Source organism: Kogia breviceps, chromosome 7 (assembly GCF_026419965.1).
Source record: "Kogia breviceps isolate mKogBre1 chromosome 7, mKogBre1 haplotype 1, whole genome shotgun sequence".
NCBI classification, from domain to species: domain Eukaryota; kingdom Metazoa; phylum Chordata; class Mammalia; order Artiodactyla; family Physeteridae; genus Kogia; species Kogia breviceps.
In genome coordinates, this window is record NC_081316.1 from 97,512,250 (window position 1) to 97,534,964 (window position 22,715).

At 37.6% G+C, this 22,715-nt stretch overlaps 1 protein-coding gene across 1 annotated transcript in view; it reads right to left on the minus strand.

The window, feature by feature from the left end:
• C7H11orf65 (chromosome 7 C11orf65 homolog) overlaps positions 1 to 22,715 on the minus strand; it is an 81,311-nt gene that overhangs the window by 42,741 nt on the left and 15,855 nt on the right. The window contains exon 2 of the mRNA XM_059068276.1: positions 15,273 to 15,365. Coding sequence (XP_058924259.1) covers positions 15,273 to 15,365 — 93 coding nt within the window. The remainder of the gene's footprint in view (positions 1 to 15,272; positions 15,366 to 22,715) is intronic.

Here is a 22,715-nt window from a genome sequence, read left to right on the forward strand (position 1 = left end):
AGAATGGAATGACAAAGCTCAAAGTTGGTTTCTTGGAAAGACTAATAAAAGTGGGAAACCCTAGTAAGATTGGTCAAGAAAGAGAATATACAAATAATCAATATCAAGAATGAAATAGAAACTACTATTGATTCTAAGATCATAAGATTAGAAAGATCATAAGAGAATATTAAGAACAACTTAATGAAAATAAATTTGAAAGTTTAGATGAAATGGAACACATCCTAGAAAAATGCAACTTATCAAAACTAGCAAAACAATAAATACAAAATATGAGTAGAGGGCTTCACTGGTGGTGCAGTGGTTGAGAGTCCACCTGCCGATGCAGGGGACATGGGTTCATGCCCTGGTCCAGGAAGATCCCACATGCCGCGGCGCAGCTGTGCCCGTGAGCCATGGTCACTGAGCCTGTGTGTCCAGAGCCTGTGCTCCACAACAGTAGAGGCCATAAGAGTGAGAGGCCTATGTACCGCAAAAAAAAAAAAAAAAAAAAAAAAAAAAAAAAAAAAAAAAAATCAGAATATGAGTAGACCTATAACTATAAACTGAATTTGTAATTTAAGATTTTCTCACAAAGAAAAATTCTGGCACAGATGGCTTGACTGGCAAATCCTTCCAAACTTTTAAGGAAGAAATAACACTCAGTGTTAAAAAAAAAAAGAAAACATTTCCTCTAAGATCAGGAACAAGACAAGGTTGCCCAATCTCACCACTTCTATTCAACATAGTTTTGGAAGTTTTAGCCACAGCAATCAGAGAAGAAAAAGGAATAAAAGGAATCCAAATTGGAAAAGAGGAAGTAAATCTGTCACTGTTTGCAGATGACATGATACTATACATAGAGAATCCTAAAGATGTTACCAGAAAACTACTAGAGCTAATCAATGAATTTGGTAAAGTAGCAGGATTCAAAATTAATGCACAGAAACCTCCTGCATTCCTATATATCAATGATGAAAAATCTGAAAGAGAAATTAAGGAAACACCCCCATTTACCACTGCAACAAAAAGAATAAAATACCTAGCATTAAACCTACCTAAGGAAACAAAAGACCTGTATGCAGAAAAATATGACACCAATGAAAGAAATTAAAGATGATACAAACAGATGGAGAGATATACCATGTTCTTCGATGGGAAGAATCAACGTTGTGAAAATGACTATATGACCCAAAGCAATCTACAGATTCAATGCAATGCCTATCAAACTACCAATGGCATTTTTCATAGAACTACAGCAAAAAAATTTCACATTTTGTATGGAAACACAAAAGACGCTGAACAGCCAAAGCAATCTTGAGAAAGAAAAACAGAGCTGGAGGAATTAGGCTCCCAGACTTCAGGCTATACTACAAACCTAGAGTAATCAAGATAGCATGGTACTAGCACAAAAACAGAAATATAGATCAGTGGAACAGGATAGAAAGCCCAGAGATAAACCCACACACATATGGTCACCTTATCTTTGATAAAGGAGGCAAGAATATACAATGGAGAAAAGACAGCCTCTCCAATAAGTGGTGCTGGGAAAACTGGACAGCTACATGTAAAAGAATGAAATTAGAACACTCCCTAACACCATACACAAAAATAAACTCAAAATGGATAGACACCTAAATGTAAGACCGGACACTATAAAACTCTTAGAGGAAAACATAGGAAAAACACTCTTTGACATAAATCACAGCAAGATCCTTTTTGACCCACCTCCTAGAGAAATGGAAATAAAACCAAAAATAAACAAATGGGACCTAATGAAACTTAAAAGCTTTCGCACAGCAAATGAAAACATAAACAAGACAAAAAAACCCTCAGAATGGGAGAAAATATTTGCAAATGAAACAACTGACAAAGGATTAATCTCCAAAATTTACAAGCAGCTCATGAAGTACAATATCAAAAAACAAACAACCCAATCCCAAAATGGGAAGAAGACCTAAATAGACACTTGTCCAAAGAAGATATACAGATTGCCAACAAACACATGAAAGGATGCTCAGCATCACTAATCATTAGAGAAATGCAAATCAAAACTACAATGAGGTATCACCTCACAACAGTCAGAATGGCCATCATCAAAAAATCTACAAACAATAAATGCTGGAGAGGGTGTGGAGAAAAGGGAACCCTCTTGCACTTTTGGTTGGAACGTAAATTGATACAGCCACTATGGAGAACCATATGGAAGTTCCTTAAAAAACTAAAAGTAGAGCTATCATATGACTCAGCAATCCCACTACTGGGCATATACCCTGAAAAACCATAATTCAAAAAGAGTCATGTACCACCATGTTCATTGCAGCTCTATTACAATAGCCAGCAACCTAAGTGTCTGTCGACAGATGAATGGATAAAGAAGATGTGGCATATATATACAGTGGAATATTACTCATCCATAAAAATAAATGAAATTGTGTTATTTGTAGGGAGGTGGATGGACATAGAATCTGTCATACAGAGTGAAGTAAGTTAGAAAGAGAAAAACAAATACCATATGCTAACACATATATATGGAACCAAAAAAAAAAAAAAAGGTTCTGAAGAACCTAGGGGCAGGACAGGAGTAAAGACACAGACGTAGAGAATCGACCTGAGGATACAGGGAGGGAGAACAATAAGCTGGGACGAAGTGAGAGAGTAGCATGGACATATATACACTACCAAATGTAAAATAGATAGCTAATGCGAAGCAGCCGCATAGCACAGGGAGATCAGCTCTGTGCTTTGTGACCACCTAGAGGGATGGGATAGGGAGGCGCAAGAGGGAGGAGACATGGGGTTATATGTATAAGTATAGCTGATTCACTTTGTTATAAAGCAGAAACTAACACACCATTGTAAAGCAATTATACTCCAATAAAGATGTTTTTAAAAAAAGAAAGAAAAGAAATGAAGAAGTAACATTTCCCCACTTTTGTAGGATTCCAACCAAATTTGATACCAAAATCTCACAGAGAAAATACAAGAAAGTAAATCACATGGTCTGCATGAATATAGGTGCAAAAATTTAAGCAAAATAAAAGCAAAGTAAATTCAGTGATATTTACAAAGGACTTAACCTCTTGTTCTTAATATTATGATCAAAATGTGTGTATACAGGAAAGCTAAGTGGGTTTAACATTCAAATAAAAGAAAAATGATATCTCAATTAAGCAGAAAAATGTCTTAAAATTTAACATCCATTCTTGGAATGAAAGAAAAAGAAACAAAACTCTTTTAGCCCAATAAGAATAAAAGGAAACTTTCTTAATCAGATAAAAGCTGTTTTTAAAATAAAAAAACGTATAGTATGTGTTATATTTAATGATGAAATATTGAACCCTTTCCCTTTGAAGTCAGGAATGAGATAGTGGTTGCCATTTCTACTCACCAATTAACTCAAAGTGTTATTAGTGCAGAAGGGCAAGAAAATGAAATAAAATTTATAACTTTTGGAAAAGAAAAAATAAAACTAATTATGTGAGGATGATATGATTGTTTATGGAGAAAATCCAAAGGAATATATTTATAAATTATTAGAATTAATAAATAAGCATAACAATGTGTTTGGGAAGAAAGCCAATAAACAAAATTGATCATCTACCTATATACCAGCAACACAAATTGGAAGAGAAATTTCTTCAAATTACCATTTATAGGAGCATGAAAAAGCAAGATATAAATCAAACAAAAGATGTACAAGTCCTCTGTGCAGAAATTACAGAAGAGCTAACTAATGTTGCATGTTGGGTTTTCTGAAAGGAGATGCTGATATGAAGTCTGGGCACTATGTGTTTATTAGGGATCACCACCTATGAAAGGAAGGGGAAGGAAGAACTTGAACTGCAATACAGGCCCCACAAGGCCTTGGCCAGTCTTGCAGGGAACTCTAGAGTGAATATTGCCCAATCTCAGTCTGGTTTTATATCCACTTCCCCACCCCCACTCCCACACACTACTCACTCACTAGGTACAGACTGCCCTGGAAGCAGCTGACTTAGGGTGATGCAGTTCTCTGCAGGAGACACTGGAGGTTGTCTGCTGATTACACTCCTTCCAACTGTGTAATAAGTCTTCTTATGAAGAGGAATCTGGGTGACACATCTCCATATTTCCACAAATGTTCATGTATTGGAGTCTCAATATTGTTAAGATGTCAGTTTTCCTAAAATTGTTCTAAATATTCAATGCAATCCCAATAAAAATTCCAATAAATTTTTTTAACATCTTTATTGGAGTATAATTGCTTTACAATGGTGTGTTAGTTTCTGCTTTACAACAAAGTGAATCAGTTATACATATACACATGTTCCCATATCTCTTCCCTCTTGCATCTCCCTCCCTCCCACGTTCCCTATCCCATCACTCTAGGTGGTCACAAACCACCTAGTTGATCTCCCTGTGCCATGTGGCTGCTTCCCACTAGCTATCCACCCTACGTTTGGTAGTGTATATATGTCCATGCCACTCTCTCACTTCGTCACAGCTTACCCTTCCCCCTCCCCATATCCTCAAGTCCATGTTCTAATAGGTCTGTGTTTTAAAATTCCAATAGTTTTTTAAACATTTTTAAAAAATTGTGGTGAAACACACACAACTTAAATGTATCATTAGTGACATTTAGTACATTCACAATATTGTACAGACACTATTTCTAGAACATTTTCATCACTCCAAAAGGAAAACCTATGCCAATTAAGCAGTCTTCCCCATTCCCTCTCCCCACTAGCCTTTGGCAATCACTAATCTGCTTTTTATCTTTTTTAAACAATATATATTTTCTATTTGTTTAGACATCCCCATGTATCTTCCTCCTCAGCCTCATCTTTTCCAGGATATGACTTTAAAGGCTGGAAGCTGGCCCAGCCCTGGGACTGCATGGAAGCAGATGAAACAAAGGCAAGCCTCTGTACATGTTCCTCAAGCAACTGGCAGACAGGTCAAAATACACAATTATTTCTGAGAAAAATGTCTGTATTTCACCCCATGGCCCCAGCAAGCCACACCAGGAAAGTGAACCTTTGTGGAATATTACTCAGCCATAAAAAATGAAATAATGCCATTTGCAGCAACATGGGTGCACCTAGAGATTACCATATAAGTGTAGTCAGTCAGATAGATAGAGCCAAATATCATATTATATCACTTATTTGTGGAATCTAATAAAAAAGTATACAAATGAACTTAGTTACAAAAAAGAAACATATTCACAGATCTTGAAATCAAACTTATGCATACCAAATGGGAAACATGCAGGGAAGTGATAAATTGGGAGATTGATATTAACATATACACACTACTGTATATGAGGTAACTAATAAGGACCTACTGTATAGCACAGGGAGCTCTACTCAATATTCTATGTTGACCTACATGGGAAAAGAATCCAAAAAAGAATAGATATGTATACATATGTGTGTGTGTGTGTATACATATATATATACACACACACATATATATGTAACTGAATTACTTTGTTGTACACCTGAAACTAACACAACATTGTAAATCAACTATACTTCAATAAAAATTAAAAAAAAAATACAAAGGTAGGAATTAGACAAATGGAACAGAAACAGACAGATTCAGCAACAGAACCATATATAAATTGTTACTTCATTTATGATAAAATGGTACTGCAGAATGGTGTATAATGAATTGGATGTCCATATGGAAGAATATGAAAGTTGACTTCTCCCTCACACCATACACAAAAATCAATCCCAGTTGGACTGTAGATGTAAGTATGAAAGGCAAGTCAGTAAAGTTTATGTAAGAGAATATTTTCATGACCTTGAGGTTGAGGCAGTTTATAAAAAAGCACCAATCATACAGAAAAAGATTGATAAATTGGACTACATTAAAATTAAGAACTTTGTTCATCAAACAACAGTCATGCTTCATAATATTAACTTAGGAGCTGGGGAAAGTGGATAAAGTTGTAGATGAAAAAAAATTGGCCATGAAATGCTAATTCTTGAAGCTGAGTGTGGAGTATATGGTGGCTTATTACTTTCCAGTTTTGTATATGTTTAAAATTTTAAATTAAAAAAATCATTGAAGGGACTTCCCTGGTGGTCCAGCAGCTAAGACTCTGTGCTCCCAATGCAGGCGGCATGGGTTCGATCCCTGGTCAGGGAACTAGATCCCACATGCATGCTGCAACTAAGAGTTCACATGCTGCAAGTAAAGATCCTGCACGTTGTAACTAAATAGCCCGCATGCTGCAACTAATGAGCCTGCATGCAGCAACGAAGATCCTGCACATGGCAACTAAGACCCAATGCAGCCTAAATAAATATATAAATATTTCTAAAAATCATTGGAAAGACTTTATTAAGATAGTACAAGTCAAATCATTGAGTGAAAAATATGTGTAACACAGATAACTGGAAAAGGGCTTGTATAAAGAGTACATAAAGAACAGGTAAAAACCAGTAAGAATAAGAGAGACAATACAGGTATAAAAGGCATGAAAAAAAAAGAAGCTGTCAGAAGCTCAGCTGATTTGGTAGAGGGAGAGCTGAGCTGTTCAGTGTGGTAGTAGCTATTTAAAACAACAAGCAGAAAATGAAAGAATGCCTTGACTTTGAAGGTAACAAACAGGAGTCTAAAGAGCCTAAAACCAGAGGAAGCAAAAACTCCCCTTTCAGGAGGATATTGTCTCACTGTTGGGGGAGTCCTTTACAAAGGCTCTGGCAGTTTTATGTGTATGTATGTGTTTGTGGGGGGGGTGAAAAATTGAGAGAGGAGGGTCAGAGTAAATTGACTCGGAATAAGGAAAGTGTCTTCAAGGTTTCCTGCATAAGGAGGTCTCATCAGAGATGTTTGAAGACCTCTGGCCATGGCCACAGATAAAGAGACCTTGGAGGGGGACCTTCAAGATGGCAGAGGAGTAAGACGTGGAGATCACCTTCCTCCACACAAATACATCAAAGATACATCTACATGTGGAACAGCTCTTACAGAACACCTACTGAACCCTGGCAGAAGACCTCGGACTTCCCAAAAGGCAAGAAACTCCCCACGTAACTAGGTAGGGCAAAAGAAAAAAGAAAAAACAGAGACAAAACAATAGGGATGGGACCTGCACTTCTGGGAGGGAGCTGTGAAGGAGGAAAAGTTTCCACTAGGAAGCCCCTTCACTGGCAGAGACGGGGGGGTGGGTGTGGGGGAAGCTTCAGAGCCATGAGGAGAGCGCAGCCACAGGGGTGCAGAGGGAAAAGTGGAGAGATTTGCATAGAGGATCAGTGCCGACCAGCACTCACCAGCCTGAGAGGCTTGTCTGCTCACCCGCTGGGACGGGTGGGGACTGGGAGCTAAGGCTCGGGCTTCAGAGGTCAGATTCCAGGGAGAGGACTGGGGTTGGCCACGTGAACACAGCCTGAAGGTGGCTAGTGCACCACAGCTAGCTGGGCGGGAGTCTGGGAAAATGTCTGGACCTGCCGAAGAGGCAAGAGACCATGGTTTCGGGGTGTGCGAGGAGAGAGGATTCAGAGCACTACCTAAATGAGCTTCAGAGACAGGAGCGAGCCACAGCTGTCAGTGCGGACACAAGAGATGGGCATGAAATGCTAAGGCTGCTGCTGTAGCCACAAAGAAGCCTGTGTGCAAGCACAGATCACTATCCACATCTCTCCTCCTGGGAGCCTGTGCAGTCTGCCAATGCCAGGGTCCTATGATCCAGGGACAACTTCCCCAGGAGAACACAGAGTGTACCTCAGGCTGTTGCAAAGTCATGCCAGCCTTTGCCACTGCAGGCTTGTCCTGCATTCCATACCCTTCCCTCCCCCTGGCCTGAGTAAGCCAGGGCTCCCTAATCAGACCCTCCTTTAACCCCGCCCTGTCTGGGTGGGAAACAGAGGCCCTCAGGCGACCTACATGCAGACGCAGGACGAAATACAAAGCTGAACCCCAGGATCTGTGCAAACGAAGAAGGGAAATGGAAATTTCTCCCAGCAGCCTCAGGACCTGCAGATTAAATCTCCACAATCAACTTGATGTACCCTGCATCTGTGGAATACCTGAATAGATAACGAATCATCCCAAAATTGAGGCAGTGGACTTTGGGAGCAACTGTAGACTTGGGGTTTACTTTCTGCACCTAATTTGTTTCTGGTTTTATGTTTATCTTAGTTTAGTATTTAGAGCTTATTATTATTGGTAGATTTGTTTATTGATTTGGTTGCTCTCTTCTTTATATATATATATATATGTATATATATATATATATATATACATATATATATATACATATATATATACATATATATATATACATATATATATACATATATATATACATATATACATATATATATATATATATATACACATATGTATATATATTTTTCCCTTTCTCTTTTTGTGAGTGTGTATGTGTGTGCTTCTTTGTGATTTTGTCTGTATAGCTTTGCTTTTACCATTTGTCTTAGTGTTCTGTCAGGGTTTTTTTTGTAGTTTTAGCACTTGTTATTATTGGTGGATTTGCTTTTTGGTTTGGTTGCTCTCTTCTTTTATTTTTATTACATTTTTAATTTTTAATAAATTTATTTTATTTTTATTCAGTTTTCTTTCTTCCTTTCTCTCTCTCTCTCTCTCTCTCTCTCTCTCTCTCTCTCTCTTTCTTTTTCTTTTTTCCTCCCTTTACTTCTGAACCGTGTGGCTGACAGGGTCTTGGTGCTCCAGCTGGATGTCAGGCATGAGCCTCTGAGGTGGGAAAGCTGAGTTCAGGACATTGGTCCACCGGAGACCTCCCAGCCCCACATAATATCAAACGGCCAACACCCCCCAACCCCCCCACTGAATCTCCATCCTAATGCTAAGATCCAGCTCCACTCAATGACCAGCAAGCTACAGTGCTGGACAATGTATGCCAAAAAACTAGCAAGATAGGAACACAACCCCACCCATTAGCAGAGAGGCTGCCTAAAATCAGAAGTTCACAGACACTCCAAAACACACTACCAGATGTGGTCCTGCCCACCAAAAAGACAAGATACATCCTCATCCACCAGAACACAGCCACTACTCCCCTCCACCAGGAAGCCTACACAACCCACTGAACCAACATTAGCCACTGGGGGCAGATACCAAAAACAATGGGAACTACGAACAAGCAGCCTGCAAAAAGGAGACCACAAACACAGTAAGTTAAGCAAAATGAGAAGACAGAGAAAAACACAGCAGATGAAGGAACAAAGTAAAAACCCACCAGACCAAACAAATGAAGAGGAAATAGGCAGTCTACATTAAAAACAATTTAGAGTAATGATAGTAAAGATGATCCAAAATATTCCAAATAGAATGGAGAAATTACAAGAAATGTTTAACAAGGACCTAGAAGAACTAAAGAGCAAACAAACAATGATGAACAACACAATAAATGAAATTTAAAATTCTTGAGAAGGAATCAATAGCAGAATAACTGAGGCAGAAGAACGGATAAGTGACATGGAAGAAAAAAGAGTGGAAATAACTATCACAGAGCAGAATAAAGAAAAAGAATGAAAAGAACTGAGGACAGTCTCAGAGACCTCTGGGACAACATTAAATGCACCAACATTCGAATTATAGGGGTCCCAGAAGAAGAAGAGAAAAAGAGAGGGACTGAGAAAATATTTGAAGAGATTATAGTTGAAAACTTTCCCAATATGGGAAAGGAAACAGTTAATCAAGTCCAGGAATCTCAGAGAGTCCTATACAGGATAAATCCAAGGAGAAACATGCCAACACCCATATTAATCGAACTATCAAAAATTAAATACAAAGAAAAAATATTAACAGCAGCAAGGAAAAAACAACAAATATCATACAAGGGAATCCCCATAAGGTTAACAGCTGATCTTTCAGCAGAAACTCTGCAATCCAGAAGAGAATGGCAGGACATATTTAAAGTGATGAAAGGGAAAAACCTACAACCAAGATTACTCTGCCCAGCAAGGACCTCGTTCAGATTCAAAGGAGAAAATTAAACCTTTACAGATAAGCAAAAGCTAAGAGAATTCAGCACCACCAAACCAGCTTTAGAACAAATGCTAAAGAACCTTCTCTCAGCAGGAAACACAAGAGAAGGAAAAGACTTACAATCACAAACCCAAAACAATTAAGAAAATGGTAATAGGAACATACATATCAATAATTACCTTAAATGTAAGTGGATTAAATGCTCCAACCAAAAGACATAGACTAGCTGAATGGATACAAAAACATGACCCATATATATGCTGTCTAGAAGAGACCCACTTCAGACCTAGGGACACATACAGAATGAAAGTGAGGGGATGGAAAAAGATTTCCATGCAAATGGAAATCAGAAGAAATCTGGAGTAACAATTTTCATATCAGACAAAATAGACTTTAAAATAAAGACTATTACAAGAGACAAAGAAGGCCACTATATAATGATTAAGGGATCAATCCAAGAAAAAGATATAACAATTGTAAATATTTATGCACCCATCATAGGAGCACTTCGATACATAAGGCAAATGCTAACAGCCATAAAAGGGGAAATCAACAGTAATACAATCATAGTAGGGGACTTTAACACTCCACTTTCACCAATGGACAGATCATCTAAAATGAAAATAAATAGGAAACACAAGCTTTAAATGATACATTAAACACAATAGACTTAATATTTATAGGACATTGCATCCAAAAACAACAGAATACACTTTCTTCTCAAGTGCTCATGGAACAGTATCCAGGATAGATCATATCTTGGGTCACAGATCAAGCCTTGGTAAATTTAAGAAAACTGAAATCATATCTTTTCCGATCACAATACTATAAGACTGGATATCAATTACAGGAAAAAATCTCTTAAAAAATGCAAACTCTTGGATGCTAAACAATACATTAATAAATAGCCAGGAGATCACTGAAGAAATCAAAGAGGAAATCAAAAAATACCTAGAAGCAAATGACAATGAAAACATGATGACCCAAAACCTATGGGATGCAGCAAAAGCAGTTTTAAGAGCGAAGTTTATAGCAATACAATCCTACATCAAGAAACAAGAAACATCTCAAATAAACAACATAACCTTACACTCAAAGCAATTAGAGAAAGAAGAACAAAAACCTCCCAAAGTTAGCAGAAGGAAAGAAATCATAAAGATCAGATCAGTAATAAATGAAAAATAAATGCAGGAAACAATAGCAAAGATCAATAAAACTAAAAGCTTGTTCTTTGAGAAGATCAATAAAATTGATAAGCGATTAGCCAGACTTATCAAGAAAAAAAGGGAGAAGACTCAAATCAATAGAATTAGAAATGAAAAAGGAGAAATAACAATGGACACTGCAGAAATACAAAGGATCATGAGAGAGTACTACAAGCAACTATATGCAAATAAATTGGAGAACCTGGAAGAAATGGACAAATTCTTAGAAAAGCACAACCTTCCAAGACTGAACCAGGAAGAAATAGAAAATATAAACAGACCAATCACAAGCACTGAAATTGAGATTGTGATTAAAATCCTTCCAACACACAAAAACCCAGGACCAGATGGCTTCACAGGGGAATTCTATCAAACATTTAGAGAACAGCTAACACCTATTCTTCTCAAACTCTTCCAAAATATAGCAAAGGGAAGAACGCTCCCAAACTCATTCTACAAGGCCACCATCACCCAGATACCAAAACCATACAAAGATGTCACACAAAAAAAGAAAACTACAGGCTAATATCACTGGTGAACATAGATGCAAATATCCTCAACAGAATACTAGCAAACAGAATCCAACAGCACATTAAAAGGATCATACACCATGATCAAGTGGGGTTTATCCCAGGAATGCAAGGATTCTTCAATTACACAAATCAATCAGTGTGGAACACCATATTAACAAATTGAAGGATTAAAACCATATGATCATCTCAATAGATGCAGAAAAAAGCTTTTGACAAAATTCAACACCCATTTATGATAAAAACCCTGCAGAAAGTAGGCATAGAGGGAAATTACCTCAACATAATAAAGGCTGTATATGACAAGCTCACAGCCAACATCATTCTCAATGGTGAAAAACTGAAAGCATTTCCACTAAGATGAGGAGCAAGACAAGGTTGCCCTCTCTCACCACTGTTATTCAACATAGTTTTGGAAGTTTTAGCCACAGCAATCAGAGAAGAAAAAGAAATAAAAGGAATCCAAATTGGAAAAGAGGAAGTAAATCTGTCATTGTTTGCAGATGACATGATATTACACGTAGAGAATCCTAAAAATTCTCCCAGAGAACTATTAGAGCTAATCAATGAATTTGGTAAAGTAGCAGGATACAAAATTAATGCACAGAACTCTCTTGCATTCCTATACACTAATGATGAAAAATCTAAAAGAGAAATTAAGGAAACACTCCCATTTACCACTGCAACAAAAGAATAAAATACCTAGCAATAAACCTACCTACGGAGACAAAAGACCTGTATGCAGAAAACTATAAGACACTGATGAGGAAATTAAAGGTGATACAAACAGATGGAGAGATATACCATGTTCTTCGATTGGAAGAATCAACATTGTGAAAATGACTCTACTACCTAAAGCAATCTACAGATTCAGTGTAATCCCTATGGAACTACCAATGGCACTTTTTACAGAATTAGAACAAAAATTTCACAATTTGTATGGAAACACAAAAGACCCTGAACAGCCAAAGCTTTCTTGAGAAAGAAAAATGGAGCTGGAGGAATCAGGCTCCTGGACTTCAGACTATACTTCAAAGCTAAAGTAATGAAGAAAATATGGTACTGGCACAAAAACAGGAATATAGATCAATGGAACAGGATAGAAAGCCCAAGGATAAAACCATGCATATATGGCCACCTTATTTTTGATAAAGGAGGCAATAATATACAATGGAGAAAAGACAGCCTCTTCAATAAGTGGTGCTGGGAAAACTAGACAGCTACATGTAAAAGAATGAAATTAGAACACTCCCTAACACCATACGCAAAAATAAACTCAAAATGGGTTAAAGACCTAAATGTAAGGCCAGGCACTATAAAACTCTTAGAGGAAAATATAGGCAGAACACTCTGACATAAATCACTGCAAGATCATTTTGACCCACCTCCTAGAGAAATGGAAATAAAACCAAAAATAAACAAATGGGACCTAATGAAACTTAAAAGCTTTTGCACAGCAAAGGAAACCATAAACAAGGTGAAAAGACAACCCTTAGAATGGGAGAAAATATTTGCAAATGAAGCAACTGACAAAGGATTAATCTCCAAAACATACAAGCAACTCATGCAGCTCAATATCAAAAAAACAAACAACCCAATCCCAAAATGGGCAGAAGACCTAAACAGACATTTATCCAAAGAAGATATACAGATTGCCAACAAACACATGAAAGGATGCTCAGCATCACTAGTCATTAGAGAAATGCAAATCAAAACTACAATGAGGTATCACCTCACAACAGTCAGAATGGCCATCATCAAAAAATCTACAAACAATAAATGCTAGAGAGGGTGTGGAGAAAAGGGAACCCTCTTGCACCGTTGGTTGGAATGTAAATTGATACAGCCACTATGGAGAACCGTATGGAAGTTCCTTAAAAAACTAAAAGTAGAACTATCATATGACCCAGCAATCCCACTACTGGGCATATACCCTGAGAAAACCATAATTCAAAAAGAGTCATGTACCACAATATTCATTGCAGGTCTATTTACAGTAGCCAGGACATGGAAATAACCTAAGTGTCCATCGACAGATGAATGGTTAAAGAGGATTGGCACATATATACAATGGAATATTACTCAGCTATATAAAGAAACGAAATTGAGTTATTTTTAGTGAGGTGCATGGACCTAGAGACTGTGATACAGAGTGAAGTAAGTCAGAAAGAGAAAAACAAATACCGTATGCTAATACATACATATGGAATCTAAAAAAGAGGTTCTGAAGAACTAGGGGTAGGACAGGAATAAAGACACAGATGTAGAGAATAGACTTGAGGACATGGGGAGGGACAAGTGTAAGTTGGGATGAAGTGAGAGAGTGGCATGGTCATATATACACTATCTAATGTAAAATAGATAGCTAGTGGGAAGCACCGCATAGCACAGGGAGATCAGTTTGGTGCTTTGTGATCACCTAGAGCGGTGACATAGGGAGGGTGGGAGGGAGACGCAAGAGGGAAGAGGTATGGGAATTAATTTATATCTATAGCTGATTCACTGTTATACAGCAGAAACTAACACACCATTGTAAAGCAATTATATGCCAATAAAAATACTAAAAAAAAAAAAAAAAAAAAGAGAAAGACCTAGGAGTGAAGGCTTTTGGGGCTGGGAAAATATGCCTAAATTCATGGACAGAGAGGGTCCTGAGTCCTTGTCTTTAACTCCCTTCAGTGACTGTAATGCACTGACTTTGCACCATGTCTAGTGTGAGGTGAGGATAGCTTTGCCTTGTGAGTCCTGTCAGGTAAAGGCTTTGTAATTGCCTGTCGTCAGGCCTGAGAAATCACATACAGAATTTTAATCAGAAGCACAACTCCTCTAAAAGATGCTCAACTTCATTAGTAATCAGAGAAATGCTAATTAAAAACTGACAATATTAAGTGTTGCTGAGGATGTAGAGCACCAAGAATTCCCAAAGGTTGCTGACAGTGAACACAAATTAATACAATAACTTTGGAAAATAGTTTAGCATATCCTTCCATCCATCAATTCTGTTTCTAGGTTAAATAGAAACCAAAAGAAATTTGTGGACCTGTTAGCCAGGAAGCATGAGTAAGAATAGTCTCAGAAGCAGCCTTTATAATAGCCATAAACTAGAAAAAGTCCAAATGTCAACCTATTGTAGAATGAATAAATAGCAGTATATTCATAAAATGGAATACTACCATCATTTCTGTGAAATGAATGAAGTTTAGGTTCACAAACAATGTTGAATGAACAAAGCTAGATACAAAAGTATACTATAGGATTCTATTTATATGTAGCTTTAAAACAGAGAAAACTAAAGTATAGTGGTAGGATTCAAAATAGTGTTTACCTTTTGGAAGAAGAGAGTCGGCAGTGATTTGCAGGGCACCCAAAGACAGTGGTTTGAAGTATGAAACCGTTGATCTGGGTGAATGTTACACGGGGGTTTGCTTGTGATGATTCAGTTGCTATAAATTTATGTTTTATGAACTTTCTATATGTGTGTAATATTTTAATTTAAAAAGTTAAAAGAGAAATACAAGCACATTGAATTTATAAAGTAGCCACACATTTTTAAGGGGGGAAAATATATTGTATCAATAAATAATGTCCTTACCTCTTTAGGATTAATGTATTTCAGTATCTGACGTGGCTCTCCTTGTCTTCTTATATTAATCAGACTTTTAAAGTGTTGGAATACAGCGACATTCTAGAGGTTCAAACACATAAGATTTTATGGTCAAAACTGGGTTTTCTACCTCTAATTAGCTTTTTTCCTAATTAGGGCAAAATGAGTAAAAATCATAAAATAGATTTTACCTATGTAAACTAGATTTTAGAACTATTATCCAATAAAGGTTTGCTTTGACAAGTCAGGCAATATTGGTATTATTCTCACAAAGAGTTTTAACCCTTAAATTTGTAATGGTATCACTAGCAACTATAAATAAAATATCCAAAACTTTGGTTGGGTCACTTTCGTATACTCCAGTGTAATCTAGGAGAAAGACAAAATACAGCCTAGTGGTTAAGAACACTGAACATGGCATAATATTGTCTGGGCTCAAGTGTTAGTAATTGCTAGCTGTGTGATCCTGAACAAATTGCATAACCTCTATGATTAGTTTCTTATCTAAAATATGGGAATGACAGTACTATTTCATACAGCTATGGTTAGGAATAAATGAGCTAAAATTTGTAAAGCACTTAGAACAACTTCTGGCATAAAAAAGCACTCATTAAGTATTATCTATTATCATTACAGAATCCTCCTCATTCCTGTGGTAATTCCACTGATTTACAAACCCTATCTACTTTTATTGTTAGTGCAAATTTAGTCAAACAACTGCAAACAATTCTTCTATCTTGGAAAGATATCTTTGGTAACCCTCTCCTACCTTATCCTTCCCCAAAACCTTAATAACTCTTGGTAAACATTCCCTGACCCCTCAGTTTGCTTATATTAAATCAAATCAAATAAATACAAGTTGAAGTAATCCATAATACCAATATGAAAATTTGAAGTCCTATTGCAATTGCCTGTGGAAGATGGTGCACCTCACCTCAACACAAATAATATTCTTTCTGAAAGGAAGATGTAATTTCTTAAGTAAAACCCCAAATTGAGTATCAAGAAAAATTTATGATGGTTTAAAATCTGAATAGTATCTTCTAAATTTGTAGATTATTATATCAAACCACCCTCAAATTTAGTGACTTAAAGCAACAACTGCTTTCTGTGGGTTGACGGGGAACTTCTGCTGTTCTTGCTTGGACTCATGTATTTGGCTGTAGTCAGTTGCCAGATCAGCTGGAGATGGGTGATTTAATATGGTCTCACACACATATACTGGGTCTTCAGCTTGGATTGTTGGAACCTCTGTGATGGCTGGGCTTCTCTCTCCATATAGACTTTCACTTTAGAGTTTCTTCACAGCATGTACGTTTCAAAGTATGATAGGGAGAGAGAGAGAGAGAGAGAGAGAGAGAGAGAGAGAGAGAGAGAGAGAGAGAGAGAGAGAGAGAGAGAGAGAGAGATGGAGAGAGGGAGAGAGAAGAGACAGAGAGAGACAGAGTAGAAATTGCAAGGCTTCTCAAGGCCTTGTCTTGGAAGTCACACAGCATCACTTAGTTTGAATTCTATTGGTCAAACTCAGGACCTAGCAGGCCTCAGGAGGTCAAGTGCAAAGTGTGACCCAAAGGAAGTTCCATATATAATATGCAGCCTCACTCAGCGGTAGCTCTGAAGAGAAATACTTACAGGGGACAGAACTTCAAGCAGCATACCTATTGTATATTATGCCTGGAAGAAAAGATGGCCAGAGGTACAGATCTACAGATGGGCAATAACTGATGGCTTTGCTGGATGGTCAGGGATTTGGAATGAACATGGTTAGAAAGCTGTTGCGGAAGAGGTCAGACCCCTCCAAATGGGCACCAAGCATGAAGACATTTGTGTCCCATGTCAGTTCTCATCAAAAAGCAATCTCAGCAGAGAAGATTATTAATAATCAAGTAGGCAAGATGACCCATTCTTTGGAGTCAGTCAGTCTATTTCCCTAGCCACTGCTCTCCTTGCCCAATGGGTTCATGAACATAGTGGCCATCGCAACAGGAATGAATGAGTGGAGGTTATTCATGAGCTCAGCAACATGGATTTTTATGCACTATATCTGGCTACAACTACTGCTGAGTGCCCACTGTGCCAAAGCAGAGACCAACACTGAGCCCCTGATATGGCATCATTCCTTGAGGGAATTAGCCAGCTTCTTGTGGCACATTGGTTAGTTGGAACATTTCCATTATGGAAGGTGCAACACTTGATTCTTATTGGAATTGATAATTTATACTCCTGGGTACACAATACTTCTACAAAAGCCACTATCTGTGTACCTTCAAAATGTTTCATTCACTTGTCATTATATTCTGCATAACATTGCTTCTGATCCGAGAACTTGCTTCAGAGCAAATGCAACATATCAATGGGCCTATGCTCATGAAATTCACTGACATTACCTTGTTCCACATTACCCTAAAGCACTTGGCCTGGTAGAATGGCATTTTGGAGACTCAGTTACAGTTAGAGTTCCACTGACAACACTTTTCAGGCTACAGTGATGTCCTTCATGTTATAGAATATGATCTGAATCTATGCCAGCCAGCATTTATGGGTTTGAAAATTAAAGGGTGGAAATGAAAGTGGCTCCATCTCAATATTATCTCTAATAATCCACTAGTGAAAATTTTGCTTCCTGTCCTTGTACCTTTGGGTTCTGTGGATATAAAGGCCTTAGAACCCACAGGAGGAAGGCTTCCACCAAGGTACACACCAACAGTTCCATTAAAATGGAAGCTGATACTGTCATCTGGCCTTTTTTTTTTTTTTTTTTTTTTGCGTTATGCGGGCATCTCACTGTTGTGGCCTCTCCCGTTGCAGAGCACAGGCTCCGGACGCACAGGCCCAGCAGCCATGGCTCACGGGCCCAGCCGCTCCGCGGCACGCGGGATCCTCCCGGACCGGGGCACGAACCCGCGCCCCCTGCATCGGCAGGCGGACTCCCAACCACTGCGCCACCAGGGAAGCCCTCACCTGGCCATTTTGAGTTCCTCATGCCAGTGAACAACTACACTAAAAAAAAATGAGGGAACCTTATAATTTGGAAAAAAAGAGTCCATATAAGTGAAAGAGGGGACAGAAGAGTCAGCCCCAGAGTGACGTGATGTGAGACATACTTGGTAGGTCACTGTTGGCTTTGAAAATGGAAGGAGACCATGAGCCAAGGAATGTGGGCAGCCACTAAAGGCTGGAAAAGGCATGAAAACAAATTCTTCCCTAGAGCCTCCAGAAAGAATGCAGCATTGCTGACATCTTAATTTTAGCCCAGTGAGATCCATTTTAGATTTTGGCCTCCAGAACTGTATGATAACATTTTTTTGTTGTTTAAAGCTACTAAGGTTTTGGCAGTTGTTATAGCAGCAGTAGGAAATAAATATAAGTGCTTAACCTTGCATCTAGTATTTATATGACAAGATATCATAGGTGGAGTATGACTCAGCAGGAAGAGAAATAAAAATGATTGAAAGATAAATAAAATTACTTTGGGGAAGAGGGTTAGTTTTTTTTAATCTATATGAGGGATAGTTGTATCATGTTAGGTGGAAGCATAATTTTAATATTGACATTATTTGGAAGTTAAATATGGTTAGAAGAAGTATGCTAGGGTAACAAGGGGTGGACTCTGTTGGATTATTCTATCGTCAACTTAATTCAAGTAGGACAAAAAATGAAAATGACACATAAGCACATCGAATTTAAACTGCTAAAAACAAAACATAGAGGCAATTTAAAAGCATCCAGACAATAAAAGACACATTACTTTCAGGGATGAAAGAGTAAAATTGGTCCTTGATTTTTTTTTTTTAACAGAAACCATGGAATCCAGAATAGAATGGAATGTCATATTTAAGGTGCTAAGGGGAAAAAAAAAAACCCAAAACATGACAACTTAGGTTTCTATCATGTTGATAATATCCTTCAAAAACAAAAGTGAAATAAAGATATTTTCAAACAAACAAAAGCTGAAAGAATTTTTCACAGGAGATCTGCCCTACGACAACTACTGTAAGGAATTCCTTATGTTGCAGGAAAGTAATACCACCGGGAAACACAGAACTGTAGGGAGGAATGAAGGTCCCTGGAAGGTGTAAATATCTGGAGAAATAAAAATGAATACTGAATGTATGGACACCAAGGGGGGAAAGTGGGGGGTGAGGTGGGATGAATTGGGAGATTGGGGTTGACATATCTGTATAAAACAGATAACTAATAAGATTCTGCTGTATAGCACTGGGAACTCTACTTCATTTCACTGTACAGTAGACTCTAACACAATGTTGTAAAACAACTATACCCCAATAAAAAATAAATAAATAATGAATACTGAAATTAAAGGAGACATAAATAAATGGAAAGACATACCCTGTTCATGGATTGGAAGACTTAATATTGGTAAAATGAAAATATTACCCAAAGTAATCTTCAGATTCAGTGCAATCCCTATCAAAATCCCAATGTCACTTTTTTTTTTTTTTTTTGCGGTATGCAGGCCTCTCACTGTTGTGGCCTCTCCCGTTGTGGAGCACAGGCTCCGGATGCGCAGGCTCAGCGGCCATGGCTCACGGGCCCAGCCACTCCGTGGCATGTGGGATCTTCCCGGACCGGGGCACGAACCCGTGTCCCCTGCATCGGCAGGCAGATTCTCAACCACTGCGCCACCAGGGAAGCCCCCAATGTCACTTTTAAAAGAAATATAAAAGCACATTCTAAAATTCATGTGGAATCTCAAGGGACCCCAAATAGCCAGACATATCCTGATGTCAATACTTGCTACAAAACAGTTTGGCATTGGCAGTAGGACAGACATAAGACCAATGGAATGAATAGAGAACCCAAAAATATACTCCTACATATATAATTGACTTTGACAAGGGTCCCAAGATTATTAATGGGGAAAGGACAGTCTTTTCAACAAATGATGCTGGGAAAACTGGATATCCACATACAAAATAATGAAATTGGACATTAATGCAAAGTGGATCAAAGACCTAAAAATGAGAGCTGCAACCTAAAACTCTTAGAAGAAAATATAAGAGAAAAGCTTCATGACGTTGGATTTGGCAATGATTTATTGGACATTACCCTGCAAGCACAGCAACTAAAGAAAAACAAGGATAGAGTGGACTACATCAAAATTTAAAACTTTTGCATGGCAGAGGACACAGTCAAGAGGCTGAAAGGGCAATCCACGGGATGGAAGAGAATATTTGCAAAGCAGATACCTGATAAGGGGTTAATATCCAAAATATGTAAAGAACTCCCACATCACAACAACAAAAAACCCAGTTCAAAAATGAGCAAAAGTCTCAAATACACATTTCTCCAGAGAAATTTATGAATGGTCAATAAACACATGAAAAGATGCTCAACATCATAGTCATTAAGGAAATAAAAATCAAAATCACAATGAGATACAACTTCACATCCATTAGGATGGCTATCATAAAAAAAAATAGAAAATAAGTTTTAGCAAGTGTAGAGAAATTGGAAACTGTGTGCATTCTAGTGAAAATGTAAAATGGTGCTGCTACAATGGAAAACATTTTGATCATTCCTCAAAAATTTAAACATAGAATTGCAATATGATCCAGTACTTCCACTTCTAGATATGTACCCAAAAGAATTGAAAGAGGTATTCAAACAGATACGTATACAACAATTTTCATAGCAGCATTATTCACAATAGCCAAAATGTGGAAACAACCCAAGATCTGTTAAAAGGGAGTGGATAAACAAAACATTATATAAATGCAATGGAATATTATTCAGCCTTTAAAAGGAATGAAATTCTGATGCACGCTATAAATTAGATGAAACTTAAAAACATTATACTAAATGAAATAGCAGAGACAAAAGGACAAATGTACTTATACAAACTACCTAGAATAGACAAATTCATGGATACAGAAAGTAAAATAGAGGTTACCATGGCCTAAGGGACAGGGGAGGATGGAGAGTTATTGTTTAGTGGATACAGGAGGTTCTGTCTGAGATGATGAAAAAGTTCTAGAAGTGGATAGTGGAAATGGCTACACAACGTTGTAAATGTAATTAATGTCACTAAACTGTACACCTAAAATTGGTTATTATGGTAAATTTTATGTTATGTACCACAATAAAAAGTAAATACTAATTGTTTAAGGCAATAAAAATAATGTCTTCTATATTTAAAACAAAAATGTAAGTGAAAAATATCTGACAACAAATAGCACAAAAGGGAAAGATGATAAAGGGAGTTAACCCGTTTTAAGATTCTTGCATTGTTCTGGAAAGGGTAAAAGTACCAACTTAATGTAGGCATTAATTAGTCAAGGATGCATATTGTAAACTCTAAGTTACCCCATTAAGATAATATGTAACTGTTATGGTAATCTATTGCTGTGTAGCAAACTACCCCCAAAACTTAGTGATGTAAAACAACCACCATTTTATTATGCTCACAATTATGGGTTGCAAATTATGGTAGGGCAGAGTAGGGATGTCTGGTCTCATTTCCACAGTGATTGAGGCTTCATCTGAGATGGATTACAAAGCTGAGAATGGCTGGGATGACTCAAGTGAGGCCCTATGTCAGAGGCCTCAATTCTAGCTATCAGTCTTGTTTCTTGGTTCTTTTTATGTTTTATCTGCTGGTGATGGAATATTGAAAATGGCTTTTTCACTTATGTATCTTGTAAGTGGGAAGGAATAGCTGATAAATCTGAGGATGACAAACCACGAATCTCTGTAGACAGCCTTTCCATTAGGCTAGCTTGGCATGGCAGTTTCAGGGTTGTTGTACCTTGTGGCTGGCTTCATCCAGAATGAGCATTCCATGACACAGACATGGACACTGCAATGTTTCTTTTTTATGGCCACACCACGCAGCTTTCAGGATCTTAGTTCCCTGACCAGGGATTGAGCCTGGGCCCCCTGCAATGCTTTTTTTTTTTTTTTTTTTCTTTTTAAGCTGGGCACTGCTTTATTTTTATTTTTTTAACATCTTTATTGGGGTATAATTGCTTTACAATGGTGTGTTAGTTTCTGCTTTATAACAAAGTGAATCAGTTATACATATACATATATCCCCATATCTTCTCCCTCTTTCGTCTCCCTCCCACCCTCCCTATACCACCCCCAAGTTGTCACAAAGCACTGAGCTGATCTCTCTGTGCTATGTGGCTGCTTCTTACTAGCTATCTATTTTACAGTTGGTAGTACATATAAGTCCATGCCAATCTCTCACTTCGTCCCAGTTTACCCTTCCCCCTCCCCATTTCCTCAAGTCCATTCTTTACATCTGCGTCTTTACTCCTATCCTGCCCCTAGGTTCTTCAGAACCATATATATGTATATATACATACATATGCATATATATATATACATATATTTTATATATATACATATTTTTTTCTTTTAGATTCCATATATATGTGTAAGCATACGGTATTTGTTTTTTGCTTT